This window comes from Carassius gibelio, chromosome B17, assembly GCF_023724105.1.
Source record: "Carassius gibelio isolate Cgi1373 ecotype wild population from Czech Republic chromosome B17, carGib1.2-hapl.c, whole genome shotgun sequence".
In the NCBI taxonomy this organism is placed as follows: Eukaryota; Metazoa; Chordata; class Actinopteri; order Cypriniformes; family Cyprinidae; genus Carassius; species Carassius gibelio.
This window is the reverse complement of record NC_068412.1, coordinates 7,960,396-7,977,735: the sequence shown is the minus strand read 5'-3', so window position 1 is coordinate 7,977,735 and position 17,340 is coordinate 7,960,396. Positions and strand designations below refer to the sequence as shown.

Below are 17,340 nucleotides of genomic sequence, written 5' to 3'. Positions count from 1 at the left end.
CATTACTGTCTGTTCCAAAAGTCTTGGCCCTCGCTTATCAATTAGCCTCTAAACTTGTTTCATTAATGAACTCTTCAGCCCATGAAGGTCTGTGAATATGATGGCTTAATGAGAGCCCTCATTCCAAACTGCTTTCTAAGGGCCGGAAGGTTAAATCTGCTTCTCTCATGTGGCCTATTTCTTGGTCCTTTAAGTGCAGTAGATAAAGTTTTTAGGTCTAGTTAGATGTCTGCAATGTACTGCCAAGGCTTGGGCACTTTTCCATGGTTCCACAAGATTAACATTTGGCTAGAACTCAGACATTCTTTAAAGACTCCATATGTAAGGCCTGGAATGCTAAAATAATTAAATAAAGTGATTTTGGCTTGTAGTCTCGATTGGTATTTTTTTTTTTTTTTTTTTTTTATTAATTTTTTTTTTTTTCAGGGATCAGAATTTCAGGGATCAGAATTTCATTGAAAAAAAAAAAAATAATATATATATATATATATATATATATATATATATATATGTTTTATATATAATTTTTTTCAATGAAATTCTGATCCCTGTATGGCTCAAACTAGCCACATTTGATTTACCATCTTTTTGGAACCATGAAAAAAAAAAAATTTACTCATGCGGACGGCAGCAGGCTCCGGCTCCCTGGCGAACGGCGCCGACTCCTCCGCTCCCTCACGGGTGGCCGGCAGCGAGTGATGTGAAGGGAGCAGAGGAGTCAGCGCCGTTCGCCAGGGAGCCGGAGCCTGCTGCCGTCCGCCTGAACGGGGAGGAGCAAGGAACGGGCGTCCATGGCGGCACACTTCCTCGCCAGCTCGATGGCACCGCGGATTCACCACAGTGGCGAGGGATCTTCAGCAGCACGTCCCTCCTTCTCCCGGGCTTCGGCACCACTGTAATGATAAAATCTCCATAACTACGGGAAAAAGGAGGCGGGAACCAGTGGACAATCAAAATGAAACTTTAATCATTCAAAATAAACACAAAACAGCGCATCAGCCCTTCACGGACAACTGATGTGCACAACTAAAAAGCAAACACAACTAAAAGTCCAGGCCTGGTCCTCTCTCGTCCTTCACTGTCGTCGCTCCAGTTTTATATCCTTCCATCTCCTCCGTGGACCTCGAGACCGTTGGGTCAAACAGGTGTAGCTCATCTCCAATCACTCCACCGGCCTCGCTCCTCCCATGTCCCTCGGCCCCGCCCCACTCGTCACACACACACATATATATATATATATATATATATATATATATATATATATATATATATACAGTATTGTTCAAAATAATAGCAGTACAATGTGACTAACCAGAATAATCAAGGTTTTTCGTATATTTTTTTATTGCTACGTGGCAAACAAGTTACCAGTAGGTTCAGTAGATTCTCAGAAAACAAATGAGACCCAGCATTCATGATATGCACACTCTTAAGGCTGTGCAATTGGGCAATTAGTTGAATTAGTTGAAAGGGGTGTGTTCAAAAAAATAGCAGTGTGGCATTCAATCACTGAGGTCATCAATTTTGTGAAGAAACAGGTGTGAATCAGGTGGCCCCTATTTAAGGATGAAGCCAACACTTGTTGAACATGCATTTGAAAGCTGAGGAAAATGGGTCGTTCAAGACATTGTTCAGAAGAACAGCGTACTTTGATTAAAAAGTTGATTAGAGAGGGGAAAACCTATAAAGAGGTGCAAACAATGATAGGCTGTTCAGCTAAAATGATCTCCAATGCCTTAAAATGGAGAGCAAAACCAGAGAGACGTGGAAGAAAACGGAAGACAACCATCAAAATGGATAGAAGAATAACCAGAATGGCAAAGGCTCAGCCAATGATCACCTCCAGGATGATCAAAGACAGTCTGGAGTTACCTGTAAGTACTGTGACAGTTAGAAGACGTCTGTGTGAAGCTAATCTATTTTCAAGAATCCCCCGCAAAGTCCCTCTGTTAAAAAAAAGGCATGTGCAGAAGAGGTTACAATTTGCCAAAGAACACATCAACTGGCCTAAAGAGAAATGGAGGAACATTTTGTGGACTGATGAGAGTAAAATTGTTCTTTTTGGGTCCAAGGGCCACAGGCAGTTTGTGAGACGACCCCCAAACTCTGAATTCAAGCCACAGTACACAGTGAAGACAGTGAAGCATGGAGGTGCAAGCATCATGATATGGGCATGTTTCTCCTACTATGGTGTTGGGCCTATTTATCGCATACCAGGGATCATGGATCAGTTTGCATATGTTAAAATACTTGAAGAGGTCATGTTGCCCTATGCTGAAGAGGACATGCCCTTGAAATGGTTGTTTCAACAAGACAATGACCCAAAACACACTAGTAAACGGGCAAAGTCTTTGTTCCAAACCAACAAAATTAATGTTATGGAGTGGCCAGCCCAATCTCCAGACCTTAATCCAATTGAGAACTTGTGGGGTGATATCAAAAATGCTGTTTCTGAAGCAAAACCAAGAAATGTGAATGAATTGTGGAATGTTGTTAAAGAATCATGGAGTGGAATAACAGCTGAGAGGTGCCACAAGTTGGTTGACTCCATGCCACACAGATGTCAAGCAGTTTTAAAAAACTGTGGTCATACAACTAAATATTAGTTTAGTGATTCACAGGATTGCTAAATCCCAGAAGAAAAAAAAAAAATGTTTGTACAAAATAGTTTTGAGTTTGTACAGTCAAAGGTAGACACTGCTATTTTTTTGAACACACCCCTTTCAACTAATTGCCCAACTGCACAGCCTTAAGAGCGTGCATATCATGAATGCTGGGTCTTGTTTGTTTTCTGACAATCTACTGAACCTACTGGTAACTTGTTTGCCACTAGCAATAAAAAATATACTAAAAACCTTGATTATTCTGGTTAGTCACATTGTACTGCTATTATTTTGAACAATATTGTATATATATATAATTTTATTTTACACAGTTCAACATTAATGTCAAATGCATAGTAATCTGTAGTAAATAAAAATAGCAATATCATGTCGTTATTTCTCCAACGGCAAAAATAAATAGTTTGATATTCAATGAGCTGGGAAGCATGTCATTTAGCAGCATTCTCATTACTTGTCACATGACCTTTAGATGTTGGCAAGTCTCATGGACTGATTTTTGTGCTGCTCATATTTGTAGAGGTTTTCACCTGTTTTATATTGCTAAATATTTAGTATGATAATCACTGGTTAATTATTTAATTGGTTTGACCACTTAGTGACATTATAGAGCTGAGCTGAATTAATTCTAGCGCTAATTCATGTGTCGCTTCTCCTGCAATTACCAATTGCGGTCTTGTGAACCTTTAACACTTGGCTCATCAAGCGACATTCATACTGACAGCTATTTGCAGTAACAAAGTGACCTGAAGTCAGTCATTTTCAGTGAGAGTTGGCGATATGATGTGACATGAGTGGCCCAACCAGTGTGGATGTGTTAAAGCTTACGTAAAATGAGTAACACAATGTGGCGAATACCAATAGTGGAGCGCAAGTGATCTCCCTTGCAAGAGATATTATTTAGGCAAGAAGAAGGAGAGGTTAATAGCAACTGGAAGTAATTTTCCTATTTTATTCTGCGTGTAACGTGGCAGAAAAATCTATACACTTTTCCCTTAATGATCAGTGGCTGGTCCAAGACATGTTGAGCTTTTGAAAATCTGAGAGACGATGGATGGGTGAATTTGTTATAGTGCCTTACAGCTTGTTATAGTTATTTTCTTTCTGTCTGTACAGGTCTTCTTTCACGCAGTTGTTCCACTTCCTCTTCCTCTTTGGACTCCAGACAAACATCCAGGCGCCCACCACGGCCACTCCCACGTCAAAGACCACCTCTGCGGGCAAGACAGGAACGGACCCCTCCTATCACCAGATCTACTCCTCCTCCCTCCCGTTCCCTCACCGCCACGCCACACTCTGGTACGTCCTTGTTGCAAACAATAGTTTTTACTATCTACAGTAAATAGTATTTTGTATTTGTAAAAACTAATGTCCATTAACATTTTCCCAAAATAAACTCTGAGGAGGGATCAGATTATTACTCCAGTCTTGCATCAGCCACAAGGGCAACGACTAATCCCACAGCAAATATGTGAACGTAAATGAGTTGATCATCAAAAATTAAATAATAATAATGCATTATCCCTTTGTTGAGTCTTGTTCTGCTATACACTATATTCACAACATTTACAGATATCCATAAACTTGAGAAGCATGAGAAGGTTTAATGTTGTTTAAAGTATTTGCATAGCTACAGTAGCTTCTTATTTTATTTCTTCTATGGGAAAATCCTTGATAATTGTTTGCACTCTCTCAGATTATTTGAATACATTTTCTTCATCTAAAAACTGTAATAATATATTTATTTACTTACTACCATGTTGAAAGTATTTAGCATAACAATGCTTCTAAGTGTCACAGGACAAATTAAATTTACTATACAATTAACATTTTAATGTATAATATTATAATACATTAACTTATGCAGTTTCCCCTACTTTCCCCTATATTTTTATGCAATTAATAGTAGAAAGTTCATCCATATAGTTGTTTGTTTATATATATTTTTTTTTTTGGGGGGTGGATGTTTCGGCATAATTTCTGTGTTTAGGTTTCCTTTTTTCATTGCCTTTTTCCTCTGTAAATGATAACTACATTGAGTAGCAATTATAGAGTGTAAGAGATTGAGATGTTTTGAATCCTTTTTTTAATTTATTTTTTATTCTCTCATCAGTAATTGCTCGCAGCAGGACCCCTTCAGCCAGCAGCACAGCACAAGAGAGCCTAGAGGTGCATTTAGGGGAACGTGTATTGGTGGTGGGACAAAGGACAGGGGTTGTCCGATATTACGGCAAGACCAGTTTTGCTCCAGGTATGACACTATTGCCTTTCTAACAGCCTTCTGCAATGTACATTATCTCTGGAAAGTGCATTATAGGTTGTGGTTAATTGCGCATTTAGAGAAATTTGATGGCCACTCCTTTGCCAATGTACTTGAATCGCTCTCCTTTATGAAACTTCTGAATGAATTGATGAATGAAACCTCTGAATGAGCCATATTTCAGTAGCAGCATAAATGTTCCAAGATGTCTAATATCACACAATGGAGAGAGAAGCATTTTATTAATGAGTAAAAGGCCAGCCACTCAGATTCGCTTAACGTACACTTTACCTGTCATTCTGCTGGGATTTTATGTCTGCTACGCTGCTAGGTCTTTAAGTTGAATGCAGCAGTTTTCCCGACGTATACCGTATAAAGGTTATTCAGTTAATGCGACTTGGATTCATGAGATCTCAGCAGTTCTTGTTGCACTTCACTGTGAAGTTGGGCAGTAATATTTCTTTTTTTCTCTCTTTCTTTCTTTCTTTCTTACTAAATATAATACTAAATTAATACTTTATTCAAAAAGGGTGTGTTAAATGGATACAAAGTGAAAGTAAAGGACTGTGTATTGACAAGAATCTGGCGATACGATACATATCACGATGCAGAGGTTGCGATACAATATGTTGCGATACATTGTGATACTGTAAGCAAGGCGATGTATTGGGATATTTCTTACGAGTACGATACGATACGATACGAGTAAACGTTGGGGGTGTTTGGAATTAAAGTGCATGCAGGATCCTTTAGTTAAATGTATAATATGTTTAAAACGTATTTTATAAAAATACCATATATATACATATATATATATCACCTATTTCCTAAAGGCTATCATCTTACAGCCACTGTGGAATGAGATGCATGGGCTTTATTTAATACTTGAAGCTGGGGAAGAACTCAATATGCAGTTTATTCTTATTGAAAAGTTTGATTTTCATCATTGATTTGTTTTTTTATTGAATAAGCCACCATGCCATTGTGCACATGAGCTGACACATCACTTTATTAACTGCTGTGGCTTGTGTTTTTATATTTATAAAATTTGCCCGCAAAGTTAAATACTTTTGATTTAATAAAATGTGATTGAATAATTGTGCCTGAATGCTGCTGGTTCATGGTTTTGGAAACTAGAGTAGCTGAACTACTGGCATAAAAAGCTTAAACATGCTCGCTCCTTTCTGCTAATTAATGAGCGCTGAGTGCTGTTGAACTCAGCTCCGAGTTTTGTGCGGAGAGCACTTTAATGTATCAGGCAGCTCAGCAATTTCATCAAATCAAAAACTGAACAACAGATTTAGAGAGAAGTCTGGCATCATTTATTATGGCAGATATTATATTGGCTAGATGTGGATAATGTTCAATTACACACACAGGAGAAAAAACGTATTATAAAATACATTATACGCATGGTAAAAGTATGTTTCATAAAATGAAGCAACAAATCAGAACCTATATTTTTTGGATGCCTTGATAACAACTTTGCTTGATTTCTAACAGGCAGTTTCAGGGTGCAACATGGGATGCTTTCTCAACAATTCTGAAGCATATTATTAGTATAGCGAATAATATTTATTCGAAACATTTAGTTAGACTTTACAGTATGATCTCATTTATTAACACTGTCTCTGTCATGAAAACTCTCGAAGGGATTGGCATGGTAATATACATGACAATTTTAATGTATTTGGATTTAGCGGAGTAGATCTGCAACGAGTCACAACTGTGGCAGATCAAGTACAGAGACTTCCTACTGCCAATACATTCACAACATGCTGCTGTGAGCAGGTTAGAAATATATAGTGTACATAAATCACCTTGTGGTGGATCTAACGAATTTTCCGGACTATAAGTCACACTTTTTTTCATTAGTTTGGCTGGTCCTGCGACTTATAGTCAGGTGCGACTTATTTATCAAAATTAATTTGACATGAACCAAGAGAAATTAACCAAGAGAAAACATTACCGTCCACAGCCGCAAGAGGGCGCTCTATGCTGCTCAGTGCTCCTGTAGTCTACATATAGAGCGCTCTCGCGGCTGTGGACGGTAATGTTTTCTCTTGGTGCTTGGTTCTAAATAAATGCGACTTATATATGTTTTTTTCCTCGTCATGACATATTTTTGGACTTATGCGACTTATACTCAGGTGTGACTTATAGTCCGAAAAATACGGTATACAGGTGGGGAAGGTCTGAAGCAAGCTGCAACTGATACACAAGCACTAGTCATATATTTGAACGTTGAGCAGCAACCTCATTGGCATTTCTCATACAGGAGAGAACAAATCAGCTGTGCCAGTCATTAGGTCAGATTGAGTTAGACTGCGCCATCTAGAGTTCCATGCCAGAACTCTTTATTTAATTAGCTGACATAAGCTAACAAAAGTGTATTTTCACAACATTCCTTTAATTTGTATTAATGCCTTTGAATAAAAAATTTAGTTGTTTATTGTTTATGCAAGTAATTTTTACCAGTACCAGATACAACATAAAAATATGTATTATTAAATGTGAAATTAAATGTAACTAAGACTATAAAATCTGTAAAAGTGTTGTTCCTTCTTGGTTCAACTGAGACCTTATTTTAGTGTTACCAATCTAATGTTTTAATGAATACTGAAATATTACTGGTACGATTTGTCACTCTAAACTACGTGTGTGTTTGAGATGTGCTGTTTTCCTTAATGCATAACTTACATTGCACAGGTATATTCTCCATCTGTAAATGTTAAAAAACGAATGGAAATATTTCCATTTTGCTGTCAGAACTCAGAAGTGCATGAGTTTCTGCTTTAGCCATTCTCCGCTAATCTCCAGAGACTTCATTTAGATTGAGTGTCGCCGCGCACATTTGTAGTTGAACAATACATGTGACATATGTAGAACTTTAAACCTACAAGTAAGTGTATTTGTATGATTGCACTAACTCTAAAGTGTAATGGGTTAATCAAAATAGCTTTTTAAAATAAATATAAATTTTTTAATAAAAAAAAAAACGTAAAAAGTAAAACTGTAAACTGTTTACCCCCATTCCTACCCCACCTCACCCGCCTGCCTGACCGCCTGCCACGCTGATGGTACTCAAAAGACAAAAATCCAAGGTTGGCAGGTCTGCTAGAGTGACTACCAGGTTCTTGCTCCCAGTCCAGACAAGGCCCTTCTCCATCAGTTGCTCAGTTTTTGGAAGTCCTGGTTGTGCCAAACTTCTTCCATTTGAGAATTCTGGAAGCCGCTGCGCTCTTGGGATACTTCAGAACAGCATTTTTCTTTTTTTTTTCTTTTTTAGCCTTCCCCAGATCTGTGCCTCAATACAATCATGTTTCTGAGCTCTGTAGGCAGTTCCTTTTACCTCATGACTTGGTTTTCGTTCGTGCCTTGGACATCAATCAAGGTGTAGAAACATCTCAGCAATGATCAAGTGAAATGGGAGGCACATAAGCTAAATTACTGTACAAGTGTAGTTGCAAAGGGTTTGAATAATTGCAAATGTGATATTTCAGGTTTTTGTTTAGTTTTTTTCAAATGTGCAGACATTTCTAAAATTATGTTTCACTTTGACACTATAAGGTACAGACTGTAGATTAATGGATGTAAATTATTGTAGTATCTGGCTGCAACATAACAAAATTGAAAAGAAACAGAAACAAAGTGAAAGTAGTCTGTATACTTTCAGAATGCACTGAATGGTACTGTAAGCACTTCTGTCCCCTCCTAAGTGTGAACACTATTACACACTTCTATAATGAAACACATGTAGTGCATGTTGTGAAGCTTAACAACTTTTTTTTTTTTGGTTTGTTTTTTTTTAAACTGAGCTCTGGTTTGCCAAGGGTCGATAGTCACTTATGAAGGCTTTGTACTTGTTGAATAGTGTCCAAAGCCTACTGAACAGTGGATTTGCTCATTGCTCTAAGCAAGTAGTTCTCTTAAAGTTTGCTGCTGGAGAAGAATTGCACTTTAGTGCCCTCATTTGAAAGTAAAGATTCAACCAGACAGTAATGACTTGCCATTCATGTTTTTTTAGAAGAAGAAAAAAAAAACATCTTATCTGCCTTATCCGTGCAGTTTTATTGATGGGGTACTGAAAGCCCTAAGGTGAAATCCATCTTCCTCTCAATGTGCCCTTTTCATCTGCTATTCGTACATTCATAGAATAACACTCACCCTGTGCTTTGTGCCTTGTTTACTAAAAAGCAACTGTTTGTTTGTCCTTGCATTACAAAGCTTTTGGAAGGAATAACTGGATTTACTCAAATCGCAGGATTTGGTATTCGTTTGTTTAGGCTCGAGCTGTACTGAGTGATGACAGATTGGAGATTGTTTACCCAAGCTCAGGTCGGCGAGAAAATCGCTACAGTGTGTGTGTGTGTTTGTGTCCCTGACAGGATTTTGGTTGGGGATTGAGTTGGACAAGCCGAGCGGAAAGAATGACGGATCAGTTGGAGGAGTACGATACTTCAGCTGTCCTCCGAAACACGGAGTCTTCGCCCCACCCTCACGAGTTCAGAGGCAAGTGTGCCATGGAGAATCTGTGGCCGTAATCGCATCTTAACTGAGTCTTGTTTCTGGTGACTTGCTGACTCTTAGTATGATTATTTCTAGCCCACTGTGTCTTTAATTGTTGGATGGACATTTAGACCTTTCTGTACTGAAGCATTAATAGGATTGTGCATCGACATTTGCAAGTCATTTCTGCATGAGGGACATAGCGGCCCCGGCAGAAAATATCCGCCCTGCCCATGTCCTCAAAAGACATTTAAAATTAGATCCCAGAGAAAATATCTGGACATTGCTGGAATAATCAGTTTTTTTTTTACACACTTTTAACGTTGTAATTTAACTTTTAGGCAGTGTTTTCTACTTATTATTGTTACTTTTAAAAGGAATTAGACCTTAGAATATTATATTATAAACTGCATAGAAATGATCTGACTACCACTCAACCTAGCATTAAGGGGGTAAGTTTTACATGCAGAAGATGAAACATACTTTATATTTGACTTTTACTTTTTTTTTTTATTATTTGATGGGAAGATATTTGGAAAGGAATTACTTCCCTTTTGCTTTAAAATTAAGCCTCTTTTTTATTTTTTACTAAATGTATTTTTCTTCAGTCAGTCTTGCATTACGGCTCTAATCCTTCCCATCACCAGCAGTATGCCCTCCATTTGTCCCTCTGTACCCTTTACAGCTTTATTCCCCTGCTGGTTATTCAACACATGATCAATGTTCATATCTTCTCCATCTGTCATGAATCATATATTCTTAATTCAGAAGCATTCACCTATGCCATACTCCTCTCTTTCTTTCTCATTGCATTTCTGTAAAGCAGCTGACTGACTGATAAGCACATTGTTCTAGAAGCTTTCTTTCGTTCAGACTTCTTAATTAACCCTCGGGGCAGCCACAGCTGAACCAAGAAAGATTCAAACTGATGCCTTTAACACACTTAGTTTTTTTTTTTTTTTTTTTTTTTTTGGGTTATTGGCATTTTAAGTTAAACTGAAATCAAAATGGTCACTATTTACATTCTTAATGCATGCTCCTTGTCTTAAAGCAATTCTCCAACCACAAATTTACATTCAGCATTTACTCATTCCAATGCCATCCCAGATGTATATGGCTTTCTTCTATAGAAAAAAATGGAACAAGATATTTAGAAAAATAATCCAATTCTGTAAGCCCATGTTATGGAAGTAGAAGGGAACCTCAAAAAAAAAAAAAAAAAAAAAATGACTCTAGAGAGTTTTGAGGGTTAGTAAATTATAAGCGAACTTAGATTTTTGGTTGGAGTATCTCTTTGAGGCCCATTCATGCCAAGGATGCTAACTATTAAGATAACTATATCAGCATCCACATAAACAGACAATACCATTCTGTTTATTATAACCACAGACTGTAGTTATTTCACCTGCCTTTTTAATTGTTCAAGCCTTTAGAAGTTGGATTCTAACTGGCTGTCAGTGCTTTTATTATTCATCAAATAAATAAAAAGATAATGCACTATTATAGTTACAGCTGTGATATGTGGACTGGTGTGAATATAATTGTAATGATAATGTAGTTTTAGGCTACTGTTATTGGTCAGGGCAGCATTTGTAATGTGTTGTCTCTCTTCATGTTAGTCAACAAAGATTACAGGAATAATAAAACATAAAATAATGGTACAAAGAAGCGTACATTTTAAGATATAACCCATGAAAACACTTTGTTTATAGTAATTTATGGTATTAATTAAGCTCTTTAGACATTTGTTGTTAAAACATTAATTTCAAATTGCCATACTTTATATAACATACCGGAGTAGTTTTCCATGCCCAAGTAGACCTTAAGCCTCCACATCTTCTTAAAAAATAAAATAAAATTTAAAAAACCTCCTCGATAGGTGCCGGCAGTCAAATCAGTGTGTGGTGCCGGCAGGATTTTTTAATGGAGTGGAATAGTCTTCAACAATTACTGGAAACTCATATTGAAGTCAGGCACTGTTCTGGTACAGAAAAATCATGATTCACGATCCAGTCTATTCCCAATAGTCTATTTCACTCTGGAATAAATCACATTACGGACGTAAAATGGGTTCCGAGTGCCATTTCATGTTTACTTCAGAGATGTTCACTTCAAATATTTTACCTGTCCATTGGAAAATCATTCTGGGGCTTTTTTCTGTCCTAATATGTATAGGTTTGTGATTTTCTTCCTGCTACAGATTTACATGTCAAATTGTTTGTGACAATTTTGACAAGCATTTGTGAAAATAAACCCATGTGACTGTCACAATTTTGAAGTGATAAATTTGTTGTTTGACAGCTAACATAGTATACGCGAGGGTAAAATAATGTGTCTTGACAGTTTTCTGGCAGAGCATCAGTTGTAAGATGCAGTTGAAGAAGTAATACTGAACATTCACTTTGTTTTAACTAGCAGGATTCATGGCTCAGTGGACTGTCTGTCAGAACTGTCCTCGTCTCGGATGAACTATTCCTTCACAGGTGAGTCATTCCTTTGTCTGCAGTCTGATTTCCTCTCCTCTGTCAAAGATTTTAAGACTGAAGACAGTTAAGGCATTCCTTTTTCATATAACACTGTAGATTTTATGATATTTGATCACTTTTCAGTGGATGTTTGTGTTTGGTTTAATAAGGAATCCGACGCACTCTCAGCACTTCGTCAGCCATCACCATACAGAGAGAACCAAGCCGAAAAAGTCAAGCAAGCAGGTGAGAATAATGTTTGAGATGGGTCATAACTGGTGTTAGGGCTGGGCGATATGGAGCAAAAAATATATCTCGATATATTTTGCTATATCTCGATATACAATATATATCTCGATATCTTTATAGGAAAAATAACCCCCCAAAAACTACTGCAAAAACAAATATGCCAAATATTAAATGTTTAGGGCCCTAAGAAACGTTTTTTTTTTTTTACTCACCATATGTTTTATTGTTACATAATTCTGTTTTTTAGCATGTAATTATTTAAATGCATAAAATAAAACAATCTCTTAAAATCTTAAAAATTTTTTCCCTTCAGAAATTCTGTGTATTTACATTTTTCTGGTTATCAAACGAAGGCATAAAACTTTCATGTAATTTATCTTTTCATTATTTAAAATTAAGCAAACTTATTTTTTTTTTTTTTTTGGTAAACAAAGGGGATTTACTATTAAAAATAAAACATGGAAGAAATGTTGTGTGATTATTCCTTAAAAAATTATGTTCGTTTCATTTTAATAGTAGTAGTAGTGGGCTATGTACATTCTGCTGAAAAATAGTAATAGATTTCTAGCAAATACTTTTATTTTACAGTTCTGTGTATGTGATACTGCAGTCTATGATGTGATATGAGCTAGTTTTACTCAAATCAAACTGTCAGATGCTCATGAAGTGACTCTCAGTGCAGTTCTGGAGATGTTCTCATATTTATTTAGTTAGAGGAAAGACGCTGAAATCAACGCAAGTGTCACGCACGCTTCCGTATGTTTAATGAATGAAGATGCGCTTCTGCGCCATTCATTAACACAGACACGCAGAACATGCAGGATTCATATTTAAATAGACTTTTCCGGGTTAATATTTGCAGATATTAGTCCATATCGCGATTTGATGTAAGTGCATGACCTACTTTTAATTCATTCAAAATTTGACAAATTCCGTGACATTGCGCGTTAAACTGTAAATTCCGTTTTTATGACTGGATTCCGCGATTCCGTCCACGTTTTCTGCATCGCGTAAATCATAGGGCCCTACACAATAGACATCTGCCTGCTGTTCGCCCAACGCCTTAAAACCGAAGTATCTCAATATTAATGGAACCAGTTGTCCTTTTTTATTATTTTTTTTATTTATTTTTTTGACAAGTTCTCTACACGCGAGGGGAGGGGGGACAAAAGCAATTAAAGAGGCGGGGGGCGAGCGAGCGGGGGCGAGCACAGCAAAGTGGCGGAATCAGAATTAAATATAAACAATATATCGATATATACGATATGGCAAAATCCATATCGTGTTTAAAAAATATCTCGATATATTTTAAATATCGAGATATCGCCCACCCCTAACTGGTGTCATCATTGGCTTTTGCGATAATTGGCAACACCAGCTATTCTTATTAGGCCATAATCTAAAGAAGCACATATCTCAAGTATTTTAAAATTCCACTTTCTGGTCAATTTCCAGCTATATTTAATCATTTAAAATATGATTTAATTTAAATTGCAGGTAAAACATAACTAAGAAGTTGTTTTAACTGACAACTAACTATTGTACAATAATAAACTAATACAATATAAACAAATGTATGCATTAATTACATCTTTTTAATGCTATAATTGTTTATGGAAGCCTGTTTCCACCAGTAAATAAAATAAATGCTAATGTGACTGTATTTTACAGTTTATTCTTCAGAATTGTATGATATAAATTCACAATTGCATGGCATAAAAAAAAAATTGTCTTGTTTCTCAGAATCAAAAAAAAAATAAACCTGCAATTGTAAGTTATAAAGTCAAATTCCGCGAAGCATCCATAACACATCATCTCTGTGTGATACGGTCCAAAATTATGACTCGAATATCTGACTTGATTCTTGGTAATGTATTTTGCCCTCACCCCCAAACATATGATTGGACTATCTGTCAACTATCGGCCAGATTAGAACAATTATGCATTTAGCAGACGCATTTATCCAAAGCGACTTACAGTGCTATAAGGCATTTTTTTTTTTTTTTTTTTTTTTTTTGTATTACCAGTAACTAGTAGTAAAAAGAAAGAGTCGGTGGGTTTTTGTATGCTAGAAAATGATTGCAGGAGATAATGCGGCCGGTGGCAGTGCAGAATCTGACTTGGTGCCAAAACATAAATCATCTTCCATAATTTGGATTCAGAAAAGACGATGTAAACCAGAGTGACGTTTTGTGCAGGTCATGCTTAGCAAAAGAACACGTAGTCATATCGTATTGTATCGATATCGAGATATCTGGCATGAAAATCGAGATATGAAATTTTGTCCATATCGTTCAGCCCTAGTGTGTGTGTGTGTGTACAAAATAGATGTATGTTTATAAACTATTTCATTGCACAGTATTAACCTGTTAAATGTCACGGGACGCCTACGTTGACTATACTATATTACAATCAAATTTAGTCTAATCTTGACAAACTATATATCGTTGGAAAGGTCTAAGACTCCCAAATATATATTATACCAATATTTTTTGTTAAAAATTATGTAGGAAAAGTAATAGATCAATTTATGACAAGAGTGCACCCTCAGAAATCTACATTACAAAAGGAGCTTTGACCTTTGTTTAAAAAAAAGACTTCCTCGTTGCCTTTTTCTCTATCACATTTTAGAAATCATCAGAAGTTATATATCACTTGAAAACATAAAATCTCAAAATTCATCCTTCAAAACGCATTTTAAAATCAGACATTGCATTACCATGTAAATGGCACATCAAAATCATGTTACAAAATGTTTTCAGTCATGAATTATAAAAATTTAGGTTTGTATCATGCACATTCAAGTCTATCTTCAAAAACGTGAGTGACAGTTAACAGGTTAAGGTAAAATAAACCGATTTTTAAAGCTCAGATTGTCTGAAAAGTAACAAACCACAAAGCTTATTGCTATTATCGGATGGCATGCTACAAATATTAAGTAACGTTTGTATGCCTCAACTGCAAACAAGTTCAGGCAGCTTAAAATGAAATGAAAATGGAAAAACAAGAAATCAGTATTTTTGGCCCAGTTCTAGCATTCACACAGCTAAATAGTTTACATATCCATGGACACAGACGCACTCTAAACACTAATTAGACTAAACATTTTGGTCAGCAATTTTGGCCCTCTGAAACAGGTGAAAAGTAATTTTCAATTGCCAAAATTAATTAGTTTCATGTATCTCATTGTCAAATTTTCTGTCTTCTTTTGTCACCTCTCAGGAACCGTTCCAGTAATTTGCGGCGACGCTGGAGCTCAGTCAGTGCTAGCTGGGGTACATCGAGGGCAAACAGCAGCGCTGGCCCAGGGCCTAAACGAGTGGGTGGCACCACCAGTTCCTCTGGCTCAGATGGCAATGTCAAACTCCACCTGGGCATGCAGGTCTTGCTAATTAGTGCCAATGAGATGGGCACCCTCCGCTACATTGGCACAGCAGACTTTGCCCCTGGCCTCTGGCTGGGCCTTGAGCTGCGAAACCCGAAAGGAAAAAACGATGGTTCTGTGGGCAGCCGACGCTACTTCAGTTGTCGACCTGGCCATGGGGTTTTGGTGCGACCCAGCAGGGTCACATACCGTGGTATCAACGGGGCCAAGCTGGTGGACGAAAGCAGCTGAGACGGTCACACACCGATAATCGGTCTTCCCATCTCTCCATCCATCTGGCTTTCACTTCATTTTGTTTCTGTGGTATTTCAGCCAACCTGAAGAGACATTTTCATTCAAACTGCACTAAGACTCATACGTTCACAGCTGATAAACTGTTTACTCCATTTTCTAAACTAACTAAATATAATGTGTAGGAGCAAATATTCTTCTGAAGTTTTAATTTTAGCTGGAGGTTTGAATTCAGATGATTCTGATTAAGTTAACAGTAGCAGTCTCTGAGCACTTTAATAATTGTGGGTAAAGACAATGATTTGAATGGCAGGATTTAAGAAGTCAAGACCATTTTTAATAACTTCAGTAACTGTGACTGTATCAGCTCCTCAAATCCCCTCACACGTCCTCTCAACAGAATAAAGCATCGCTTAGTGTTTGTCTACTCCTGTCAGAAGGTGTGAGTCCCTTCAGAACATGGCACTTATACATTCAGAAACCTGTAATCTTTCATCTTGTTGCCAGACCAGTTACAATTAAATAATAAGCACTTTAATATTATCATAATCCACGATCTAATCAGCTCGGTGAATAAAAACTTGATTGTACTTGATAGTTCCACAGATGATGTAGCAGTTGTTGCCGCTGACAGATTTAATCAGGTTTTTGTTTTGTCTGTAATAAAGAACATCTCCCGACTGAGAGATCCCTAATAGAAACTGAAGTCAGTTTTAGGAAGTCATTTAAAGATAATACACAGACCAAACAATGAGGGCTAAATCAAGAACTGAAAAGATCTACCTTTATTTTTGGTTTAAGCTTGTGTCATACACGTGTTTGTGGATATGTTTTTGTTTTGGACAGTTTAGTCTTTAATAACAAATCAAACAATTGGTAAGTGACTCCATTATAATGAACCAATTAGTATTTTCCATATTTACAGGCAAATAGGCAACACACAGGCAAAGTTAGCATTTCTCCATATTTATATTAGATCATAAAAATCCTTAATGAGATGAGACTGGCATATTTTTTTCTTCTCATGCAACTAATGCAACTATTTACTATTTAATTATTTAATGAACTCAACAATTACAGTTATTATTATTATTATTTTTTTTTTTTTATATAATAGAGGTTTAATTTGTTGAATCTCTTAAGTTTCCATTTCCATCATTTTTTAATTTCTTTCCCAATTTGCATTTCAACAATGTCTAGGATGAGTTTACAGTCAGTGTAAATGAAGGAAAAATACAGATGTATGCTTCCTCAGTGATCATATCATTTTGCACTAATGAGGAAATCATGAAAATATGATGTTTATGACATTGACTAAGTATCAGAAAATCCTAAAAAGGAGGAATTCATGAGGGTTACAGTTGGCAAGAAAACCAATTAATGATAAGGGTTATACAAGGGGACAATTTCCAGTGGAAGTTGGAATCGTATTGCACATTTCGGCCTGTTTCCACAGGGGTGTTTTGTACTGTGTGTACATTATCTGCTTATTGTTGGGTGTATATTTTGTGTGAATTAAAATGTAGTATTTTAGTACTAACTTGAATCTGAATTATTAAATGTAATGCACAAAGAACGTTTGTCAAATTTGTCGATTACAATAAAAACAATCTTACAGTT

The 17,340-nt window shown here is 36.6% G+C and overlaps 1 protein-coding gene across 2 annotated transcripts in view; it reads left to right on the top strand.

Annotated features, from left to right (window-relative positions):
• Positions 1-17,340, top strand: part of LOC127976423 (CAP-Gly domain-containing linker protein 4) — a 53,103-nt gene extending 35,763 nt beyond the window's left edge. The window contains exons 10-15 of one of the 2 annotated variants that reach the window (XM_052580829.1): positions 3,738-3,920; positions 4,735-4,872; positions 9,270-9,393; positions 11,809-11,873; positions 12,026-12,101; positions 15,327-17,340. In XM_052580829.1, coding sequence (XP_052436789.1) covers positions 3,738-3,920; positions 4,735-4,872; positions 9,270-9,393; positions 11,809-11,873; positions 12,026-12,101; positions 15,327-15,720 — 980 coding nt within the window. In that variant the 3' untranslated portion in view covers positions 15,721-17,340. Of the gene's footprint in view, positions 1-3,737; positions 3,921-4,734; positions 4,873-9,269; positions 9,394-11,805; positions 11,874-12,025; positions 12,102-15,326 lie in introns of both variants that reach the window. The other variant, XM_052580828.1, reaches the window with a different exon arrangement.